At 44.4% G+C, this 11,343-nt stretch overlaps 1 protein-coding gene across 1 annotated transcript in view; it reads left to right on the forward strand.

Moving 5' to 3' along the window:
- Positions 1-11,343, forward strand: part of ROR2 (receptor tyrosine kinase like orphan receptor 2) — a 371,576-nt gene that overhangs the window by 340,774 nt on the left and 19,459 nt on the right. Inside the window, exon 5 of the mRNA XM_019517294.1 lies at positions 4,924-5,051. Coding sequence (XP_019372839.1) covers positions 4,924-5,051 — 128 coding nt within the window. The remainder of the gene's footprint in view (positions 1-4,923; positions 5,052-11,343) is intronic.

Below are 11,343 nucleotides of genomic sequence, written 5' to 3' on the forward strand. Positions count from 1 at the left end.
CTCAGCCTTCTCTTGTGGAGGCTGAACAGGTTCAGGTCCCATAGCCTCTCCTCATGATGAGAGCACTCATTTGGATGTACATAATTCCAGTTCAGGTCTATTTTCTTCCTGATTCATCCATGTAGCAATGCAGCAGGGTGCTCAAAAAACAGGGGCCATGGTGACTTTCAGTTGCCACTGCATCACTAGTGTCATTGCATAGCTGCCAGGGGGAGCCATTTCACCTCCTTTCCCAAAATTGGTGCCCAGGGTGGTTTCCTCACCCTAGTTATGCCACTGGCCTGATTTGGAGCAGGGATTTGATCTTGGGTCTCCCATCTACTAGTGAAATGCTCAACTATAAGGTTGTTCATTCTTTTGGGGTGAGGTTCTGTCCATTTCTCTTGCTGAAGCTTAAATTAACTATTAATTACAGCAAGAACAGAAATCTAGCATTCTCATATTCAAGGCGAAGTCTTTAGCCACTGAGCTATTGAGTCGGTCTCTTACTTTTTCCCTCTCTCTCTTTGGCCCAATAAAAAATTTAAAATAGTTTTGCAACATGAAACACCTTCAGCAGGAAGTGTTGGGAAACTCCCATGCCAACATACTTAATATCCCAAGGGTTAAGCCATGCTCCTGAGTTCAGTTTCCTGCTCCAAATAAGAGGGAAGGATTTGAACTGTGATTTTCCACATCACAGGCAGGTCTCTATTGCTGGCTATTGGGGTGAAGAGCATCACTTTTTTGCAAGAAATAGGTGCCCGAGCCAGGTCAGTTGATGCTCTTTTATGGTTATAATCTAAGCCACTCCTCTCTCCTCAGTATTTCTTGCTTGCTAGCTTAGGGACAGCCTTTTGTTCCTTACAAATATACTCTTCTTATTTGCCGGAAAACTAGTTGGGATATGACATCACAGAAACTGAAATTGGAGCATTAAGAGAAGTGGGCAAGTTTAGTCATACAGTTTCTCTAAAGCTGCTTTACTCACAAACCTGATGAAAACTTGGGAGAAAAGTTGTTATGAGGGGGGGAGGTCGAGGAAATGGCATTCTGTGCTGTTTGCAGGTATCTGGTCTTTAAAAGAGTCTCCCAGCGAGGGTTGGGGAGAGGTATGGAATTCACAATGGTTGATATTCCTAATACACCCCTGTTAAAAAAAGAAGAAAAAGGTAGGAGGAGAAGTAATATGATAGTATTGTTAAATATCTATTTTTAAAAGGCTATTAAAGGACAAAAACAAAATGCTTCTTTTCTTTGGAGTTCATGGTTAAGATATTAGCAGGTGGGATAAAGTGAGCTCTTGTGGACTGTTCTCCTGGGCTAGGTACACACATTCAAAAAGCCCAAGACAGAATTGCATGAAGTTGCATGGTTTCCTGTAAGTGGCATAGTTTAGATTGGTAGCAAACAGAACATATATTTGCCCTTTGGTGTGTGTGTGTGGGTGGGGGCAAGTATTAAACCAGGTTCCACCATTTTTAAACCAGTCTGTACCGAACTTCTGTTCTGTTATGGGTACAGACTTGTTTCCAGTCACTACCAGTAAAAGTGTAATGTCTGTACCTGGCCCTGGAGTCAAGTTCTGCTCCTAACAATGTTCTTGATCAGAAGAGTCTTTACATTTAAAGAAACAGGAAATTGAAAAGTCTTAATTTCTGCTTATTTTCAGCCATAGCAGCTCTAAATCCGGCTCTGATCATAAATTAAGTTACTGACATCTGGTTTGGGACATGAATCAAAAGCTTCCTGTGACTCCAGAGAACTGTGTTTGACTGGAGAATGAAGCCTAGGAGTGCTACAGCTTTGTTGAAAATGACTGTCTTTGTTAAAAGGGTTAAATCTAGCTTAGTTCTCTAGGTCATTAATGGTAGCCAGACTCCGTTTAATGCTTTGCCTGACGTATGCTAGACAGATACACAGGATACATGCCAAATGTATTTTAACAAGAGGCCTGCTTCTGTCAGAACTTCTGACATCAAATTACTGTTTACTTTTGCTTGCATCCATGGTAATGGCCCTATCCAGTTTAGTTTAATCAGCAGTTGACTATTACACTCCACAGGGGAAATCTGTATTAATATACATGTATATATATAGTATCTGACCTGTCCTTAAAAGTTCATGACAGAAATAAATATACTGACACTGAATAACTGATCATACTACTTTTGCCACCAAAACATCGTTGTTTAGATGACTTATTCTTGCAGATTCTTTATACTGGCAAGGTTCCTGTTCTTATCAAGGTATCCTCCACACAGAGGTATAGGAGGAATGTCAGGTATGGTTACATTTAGATCTCATCACTGACTTATCTCCCCCAGGGTAGGTGTTTGAACTCTGCCTGTGAGAAAGAGGTCAAATAGGGGTTTCATATTCATTCAGTTAATTACGAAGATAGTTCACTTCCCATTGAGGTTCTCTGGACTTGTTAACTGTGCAAGTGCAGCACTTTGATGTTTCAGACTCAGCATATTTGGGAATTGTTACAAAATAAGAGGTTTTATTACAATAATGAGTCTGCAGCTTAAAATAGTTCATTGTGACAGTTAGCTTGTCCTGAAAGCATCAGGCTCTACCTTGACATTGTTCTGCATTGGAGCACAGTGAAATGCCTCTGCTGAAGTCAATCTTAATTCTATATTTGTACATAAATGATTACTTTATTAACATCTAACATTTATATTGTAGGTAGGAGTGCAACAACAAAGATGTTTTGGGTCGATATCGATGGCTGATTATTAATGAGCCATGTCAACTGATCCCGAGCAGATTGCCAATATGCAGCCTAGCAGCTTTGAGAGCAGCATCAGGCTGGTAAATCTGTGGGGAGGAAGGGGCGTGGGGGGCACAGATCAAAGCCCCCATGTTGAGGGAATGGAGCTGAGGCAGGGCTAGGCACTGCCCAACCGGGGCAGGGAGGGGCATGGGACGGAGCCACGACCAGCTGGTCTGGGGGAGTCATTAGAGGCATGAGCCCCACAGAGCTGTGTGTAGGGCAAGAGCAGGCTGCCTGTTTGGAGCCAGGGGTGGTGCCAGGCTCTTCCCAGCAGGGGGGAGGGGCTGGGCCAGAGCTGCGGGCAGAGGTGGGGCAGGGAGCGGTGGTGCTGGGAGAGGGGTTATGGGGGGAGCTACTGTGAATTTTAAGGTGGCTGAGACCTCCCATAGCTTCCCCTCCCCGTGCTGCTGCCAGCCGCCCCACCTTACCTGCCCCAAGCGCAACCCCAACCCAGCACCCCTCTCCAGGAAGAGCCCAGCACTGCCCCCAGTCCACCCTCACCCTGTGCTCACATCCAGAGGGCACATACCCCCATGCCTCCTCCAGGGTTACATGCAGCAGCAGGAGCCGCTCCCCTTCTCCACCCCCTGTGCCTCTGGAACGAGCCACGTGCAACTTCGTCCCATGCCCCTGCTCCAGCCCCTCTCCCACTCCCTCCCTCATTGTGGGGACCTTGATCTGCCTCTCCCCACACACCTCTTCCCCTGCCCCTTATCAACTGGACACTGCTTTCCAGGTTGTCAGGCTGCTTTCCTGGCTGCGTGCATGCTGCAGCCGTGCACATGCACATGGCATTTATTGGCAACATTATCGGCCACATCAGCCAAAAAAAGCCAATTGCTGATAATGTCAATTTTCCTTTTATTGGTTCTGATACAATATGGACCAATGTATCAGTCCATCTCTATTTGCGGGCCTAAATATTTATTTACTGCATAAAGTCCTCAAGCAGATCAGGACTCCATTGTTTTTAGCTCTTTCTAAATGTTCAGTAAATGAAAGTCCTCCCTCTCCTTGTCCCCCCCCACCCTCAAACATTTTAATATAAGAGGCAAAATATACCAAGTGAATGAGACAAAAAACAAGGTGAAAGACAAGGCATGGCATAGGAGTAACAAAAATAATGGGTTATTTTAACACAGACTTACTGCATGCACTGTTCTTAGTTGTTCAGTAGCCACAACTTAGTAGTCAGATGAGTAACAACGCATTCCCTGTCCAACTTTCTATCACATGGCAGCTTTCCATATTTCTTCTTGGTATGAGCTACAAGGAGGATAACATGGCGGTTTCACAGATACTAGCTAGGAGTTTTCTCCCACCCATGGGAAGCTGTAAGGAAGAAAGTACAAAGACACATGAGCAGTCAAGAAAGGCCCCTTTGAAGGAGCAAAAACAGGAGGTGCCATCATGATATGACAATAAGGCAAACAAGGTTGGCCAACCTGTGGAGAACTTTGAAGTACCACATTAAAATATGCATTTTAAATTATTCTGTAGTTAAAAGTGCCAAAACATGCCGTTGAGTTCTCAGTGTTAATAGAGCAACTCCATTTACAACAATATATTTCACTGGTAAAAGGGAGGGCAAAATTATGCTCAATGAAGATAGATTTTTTACCAAATCTGACAAAGGTGGGAGGGAAAAGAAGGTAGCCACTGATTACTTTGAATTTAGTTTTAGTTCAGAATTATGTTGTATGTTAATTAAAGCTTGGCAAGTCCTATTTTGCTGTTTGCTGCAGAAATTGAAGAATGGTTGAAAGAAGTGGGAGAAGAGAACCAACTGTTTGTCTGATTTCATCGAATTCAGTTATATGCCAGGACTGTATGAGGATATGTAATGCAACCTATATTACTATCTCAGCCTAGCAGCTTTCTAATAGATTCCTCTGTCAAATCACATTATCATTAGCATATAACTGTATTGAGTATTTTTGGTTCTTACTTTGTTCCTTTCTTGATTTAGAGGCTTGCAGTGGTGCCTCCATAAATACTGCTGGACTCTGGTATAAAGGGAATTGGAGGGAGAAAGCAGCACCTGGAGAACTGAAGAATTCCAGATTTACAATCTTTTTATAAGAATAAAATTCTTAAAAATTCTTTGGGGACAGCGAGACATCTGTAGATGCACTTATACAATCCAAATTTGTCTTTTGCAGGGAAGATTACCAGGAAGATGGGTTCTGTCAGCCTTACAGAGGAATTGCATGTGCGCGAATCATTGGAAACAGGACCATTTATGTTGACTCTCTCCAGATGCAAGGAGAAATTGAAAACCGAATTACTGGTAGGATCATACACCTCTGTAGTAGGACAAAAAACATTTGTTCGAGCATCCAAGACAAGTACAAACACTGTTAATTTTATAATCATGATATCCTTATTTTAAGATTTGAATAAACAACCCCTTTTCCCTCTCTTGTGTTCAGAAAACCTTGCCCTCCAAGAGGAGGGCAAAAATCTCCTCTTGTTTTAAAAACATTTTTCAGCCTAAGTGAAATGTCAAAGGCTTGACTTTTTAATAGCTTGAAATTTATATTACAGCCTTTTACATTACTGATTCTAAGACAAGCAAATTTTAAAACATCAGATACATTCTATAGAAATGAAAAATGATTGTGTTTTGGCTTTCTTGAAACAAATATGGTAGTTTTTTTCCTTATGCTTCATCCTCTGTTACATCCCAGTAGAGTTCTAATATAATTAATTTATGTAACGTAAAATTTGGCCTTCTTATACCCTGTCCCTGTTGATTTTTGCCTCTGAGTACTATTTTGATACACACTGGACATGTCTATACTTGCACTTTAAAGTGCAGTAGACTATTTTACTGTGCATTAGAGTGCCATGGCAAAAATGGTGCTAATACACTAAGGCACAGTAAAATTAGGCTACTGCACATTAAGTGTCACTAAAAAAAGTGTGTGCTTTTGCTACTGTATACTAGGGCAGCCTCATGCACATTTAGTAGTTAGAGGTACTAACTTTAATGTGCCGTAGCAAAAGCTCATTAATGAACATGTAGATGTACCAACTCTGAAGCATTTGGTGCCCAGAAACTTAATGACTTTTAATGCATAGTAGTTCAACATGTAATTTCTGGGCCACATCAGAGTGACCCGTAACATTAATAGCAGTGTTTCTAACGCACCTTGATAGAACAGTTAGTGGACTTCTTGGAGCAGAGAACAAAATGGATGGAACCCTGCTGCCAGTTAGCTCACCATTTGTTCACATCCATTCAAATAAGTTCCACCCCCCCCCCCAAAGCAGAAGTTTGACTTTGTTTCCTACTCATTAAAACCAAAATTTCTAGTAACTAGAGATAGTGCCAGAACACAAAATTTAGGTCCAAACTTTGAAAACCCTTATGTTCTGTGTTCTTCAGGGTTTGACTCAAGCTTACCTGCTAGTAGGATACTTTTTGCTTTCCTACCATCTACTGTTACTCTACTCCCCTCTGTCCTTTTTACCAGTGAGCAGTGCATACTTATTTGCCATTCAATGTCATCTTCCTTGCCAGCACTTGAATACTGACTTTTTTAGCTATTTCAAAAAGTATACAATTAAAAAAAACCCCTAGAATCCAAACTCTTGAATAATCTATGAAGAAAAAGACAAAAATGCTTGCTACAATGACTTCCAGAGAACATAACTACTTTTTGATCAAAATAAATTTATTTTCAAATATGTAGGGCATGGACAAACGTGATCTTCAGCCTGTTGGTTCAGTAATACTGATGGTTGAGGAATTTAGGTTTGGTTATGGAGGCTTGAAGTTGAGGAAGGTTACGGATGGGAGTTCTCTTTAGTGGTAGGCTCAATACATGACTTATGCTGTGATCCTGCCAAGAGACATGTGCAGCCATTACCCCTGGGCTCACATAAAACTTCACTGCCCACCGTGGGGCTTTGTGCATGTGCAGGGGTGCATCTAAGCCAGGCTTGTCCAACATACGGCCCATGGGCCGCCATGCAGGCCACCAAGGTGTTTTCTGAGGCCCGAGGTGCTGCAACCGGAAATGAAAGTAAACCTGCTGAAGGGCTGGGGAAGAGACAAGGTTCCCACGTGCACTGTGTCAGCTTGATGTTGCCAACGCGGTGCATGTGGGAAGAGGAGTAGCCATGTGCCACTCAGGACAGGATGAGCCCAGCCGGAGGAGCAGGGGCTCAGCTGCATTTTCCCCCTACCTGTGCTGGTCAGTCCTGAGTGGCACACGGCTCCGCCACTGCCTCTGCTGGCTGTTGCCGACCTAGGTGGGTTTGTCCCATCCAGAGCAGCATGCAGCTGATGCCGGATTCCCACATGCTGCTGGGAACGGGAGGAGGCCAGCCAGGTCGACACCGGCCAGCAGGGGCAGCGGCGGAGCCGTGTGCTGCTTGGGACTGACCAGCGCAGGTAGGGGGAAAATGCAGCTGAGCCCCTGCCACTCTGGCCGGGCTCGTCCCATCCCAAGTGGCACACGGCTCTGCCACTGCTTCTGCTGGCCTGTGCAGTCCCGGCCGGGCTCCTCCCATCCCCAGCAGCTTGTGGGAAGCCGGCTTCAGCTGCATGCTGCTCTGGATAGGATGGACCCAGCCAGGTCAGCACCAGCCAGGAAAAGTGGCATGCAATTGAAGCTGGCTTCCCACATGCTGCTGGGGATGGGAGGAACCGGGACACGTCTGCACCGGCTAGCAGAAGTGGCGGCAGAGACGTGTGCCACTTGGGACAGGATGGGACGGGACAGGATGAGCCCGACCAGAGCGGCAGGGGCTCAGATGCTTTTTCCCCCTGCCTGCACCGGGCAGTCCCAAGCAGCACATGGCTCCACTGCCACTTCTACTAACCGGTGCCGACCTGGCTGGCCTCCCTCCATCCCCAGCAGCACATGGGAAGCCAGCTTCAGCTGCATGCTGCTTTTCCTAGCTGGTGCCAACCCGTCTGGGCCCATCCCATCCAGGGCAGCATGCAGCTGAAGCTGGCTTCCCACGTGCTGCTGGGGATGCCCAGCTGGGTCAGCACTGGCCAGCAGAAGTGGCAGTGGAGCCTCCTGCCTTTTGGGAACAGCTAGCGCAGGTAGCGGGAAAGTGCAGCAGCACATAGGGAAGCCACCACTTGATAAGGGACAGCGTGGGCTGGCCGGGCTGCACCAGGGTGGGAAAGCTGTGGCTGAGCCCCCTGCAGCTGTGTTGTATGCTTGTTTAAGACTGAACAGTATGCTTAAGAATAGAGCATGAATGATCTGGGCTCCAATGTAAATTTGGAGCAGGTAAAAATCTTTGTAAAAATACTATCCAGTGTTTGGATTGTGTTTGCTTCTGTTTCTCTTTGTGGGGGATTGGGGGTTCAACTTGTTACTACTTGTTAAAGATGTGTTACTAACAAGTTATTAATTCAATAAAAGTAAATCTTCTTGATGTTTATTCTCAAAAATGCCCATATTTTGTTGCTTTGATTAGTTTCCACTCTGGCTGATATCTTTTCCACATTTGATCTATCAACTTGCATTATGCTTCTTTTATTAATTGAGAAGTGAGTAGAAGTGAAAGTGTTTATTTTAGTCAAGTGTATGGTATTATTTCATTGTTGCTTTTATATTTTTTTATTTTGGATTTTAAACCACATTTCCAGACCCATTTCATTGTCACTTCATGCAACTTCATTGGTGTCAAAGGTCACGTGACCAGTTCCTGATGTAATACCGCTTCCTGTGAGGTCTTTGAATAAGGCTCACCGGTGCACTGGGTGATAAAAAATTGATGATCCGGCCCCACATTCAAAAGGTTGGACACCCCTGATCTAAGTAGATGTTTCAAAACCAAGGCCCTTATAGTCATGAAAGACAATCATCCTGGACTACAAGGGATTCCCAAAGAAGATTGCATATGTAGATTGCATATGAGAAGGCATAACTAAAGTGCATTTTAAAATCATGTGAATTTAAGAGATGATTACCAAATACGCCTAACAAAATCATCACTCTAGATTTTACAATGTGCTCAGTTGTTTTGAAGGTTCTTAAACAGAACATTTCAGTGTGCCTGGAAAGTCATTGGGGTGTCAGCATATCTGGAAAATCTTTGTATAAATACGTAGAATTTTGGGGGACCAATGTAGTTTGCTTACTAAATAAAAAACCGTTTTAAGAAAAATCATCATTTATATTGGGAAGTGTACAACATACTGAGAAGGTGACTCTGTGTGAATGGGTAATAGTGACACCTACTGTCCAAATTTAGATTATAGTCAAAAGCAATACAGAAAGCACCATATCTACAGGGAATTTTTATTCAGGATTCAAGAACAAACTTTTTCTTCTGTGCTAACAATTTTACATTACTGGAATTTCTTCAGTTATTTCAGTGTTGCCAACTCTTGTCATTTTAGGTTGACTCTGAGGATAGATGATGTTTTTCTTAAACCTTCAGGTCCCAGTGTCATGTGTCTTTGTATCCCAGTGCCCTCAGCTACTTCAGTTTCTGATGAAAATCTTTCATTCATCTCTGCCTGTTTCTGATGGTGCAAAGCCCATGCCTTGGTAAACGGGAGTAGCAGGCTAGAAGCTAGGGGCAAGAAAACTGAATGAGGTTTAGGAAACATTAATTGTTGATTGGGTCTTGGGGAACATAGGCATTTAGTAGGGATGCAGAGAAGCTGGGTATCTGTGACATTGCTCCCACTGTCTCTCTGCCAAGTCATTTAGGCCTGGATGGTTCCCACAGTGCACTCAGGCAGCATCCCCAGTGTTCTTGTGCATCTGCATGGACCATTTTAGTCCCATGCTCTTGCCACATAATCCTATTCTGTCTATGCCTCCCATCAATGTGAATAAAATGCTGCCCATGAACACACACACATTCACGTTTACCCTTCTTTCTAACCATTACAGGTAAGTGCATCTCACAATTCCCATATGCGGTCTATTAGCCTGCTTTTCTTTGCACACAGCAGTGCAAACTTATCCAGACCACTATTCACGATGGAATTGATGCAACAACATGTTCATATATCAAAGGGCAGAGATATCCAAGCAGTAAACAGGGTTAGAGTTGAAGAAGTAGCATTCTGGCTATTCAGGAAGAGATTGATGATACATTTGGTGTAGGTAGTAGGAGGTTGGTAGCTGAAGCTGGCTGAAGAGAGGGACTGGAGATAGGCCTGTTGAGAGTCTGTGGCTTAGGGTCACAGGGGAAAGCAACAAGGGTGATGCCATGGTGGGGTCTGCTATAGACCACCAGACCAGGAGGAAGTGGTGAATGAGGCTTCCTTCAAACGGGTAGCAGAAGTTTCCCGATCACAGGCCCTGGTTCTCATGGGGGACTTCAGTTATTCTGACATCTGCTGGGAGTGCAATACAGCAGTGCACAGGCAATCCAGGAAGTTTTTGGAGAATACTGGGGACAACTTTGGGGTGCAAGTGCTGGAGTGGCCAACTAGGGCCTATGCTCTGCTTGACCTGCTTCTCACAAACAGGGATGAATTGGTAGGGAATGTAGTAGTGGATGGCAACTTAGACAGCAGTGACCACGAGATGATTGAGTTCAGGATCCTGAGGAAAGGAAGGATGGAGAGCAGCAGAGTAAGGACCCTGGACTTCAGAAAAATAGACTTTGATTCACTCAGGGAACTCATGGGCAGGATCCCCTGGAAAGCCAGACTGAGGGGGAGAGGAGTCCAGGAGGGCTGGCTGTACTTCAAAGAAGCCTTACTGAGAGTGCAGGAACAAACCATCCTGATGTGCAGTAAGACTAACAAGTATGGCAGACCAGCTTGGCTTCACGGGGAACTCTTCATTAAACTAAATCACAAAAAAGAAGCTTATAAGAAGTGGAAACTTGGACAGATGACTAGGGAAGAATATAAGAGCATTGCTCAGGCACGCAGGGATGAAGTCAGGAAGGCCAAAGCACAGCTGGAGTTGCAGCTAGCAAGGGATGTGAAGGGTAACAAGAAGGGTTTCTACAAGTATGTTGGTAGCAAGAGGAGGATCAGGGAAAGTGTAGGTCCCTTACTGAATGGGGGAGGCAACCTTGTGACAGAGGATGCAGAAAAGGCTGAAGTTCTCAATGCCTATTTTGCCTCAGCCTTCACAGGCAAAGTCAGCTCCCAGACTACTGCACCAGGCAGCTCAGTTTGGTGAGCAGCCCTCAGTGGTGAAAGAACAGGTTAGAAACTAATTAGAAAAGCTGGACATGGACAAGTCCATGGGGATGGATGGGATGCACTTGAGGGTGCTGAGGGAGTTGCCTGATGTGATTACAGAACCATTGGCTATCATCTTTGAAAACTCATGATGATCAGGATAGGTCCTGGATGATTGGAAAAGGGCAAACACAGTGTCCATATTTAAGAAAGGGAAGAAGGAGGATCCAGGGAACTGCAGACCAGTCAGCTTCACCTTAGTCCCTGGAAAAATCATGGAGCAGATCCTCAAAGAATCCATTTCTAAGCACTTGGAGGAGAAAAAGGTGATTAAGAACAGTTGGCATGGATTCACAAAGGGCAAGTTATGACTGACCAACTTAATTGCCTTCTATGATGAGATGCCTGACTCTGTAGATGCAGGGAGACCAATGGATGTGGTGTACCTTGATTT

This window comes from Gavialis gangeticus, unplaced genomic scaffold, assembly GCF_001723915.1.
Source record: "Gavialis gangeticus isolate Ggan-Ray unplaced genomic scaffold, GavGan_comp1, whole genome shotgun sequence".
Lineage (NCBI taxonomy): Eukaryota > Metazoa > Chordata > Crocodylia > Gavialidae > Gavialis > Gavialis gangeticus.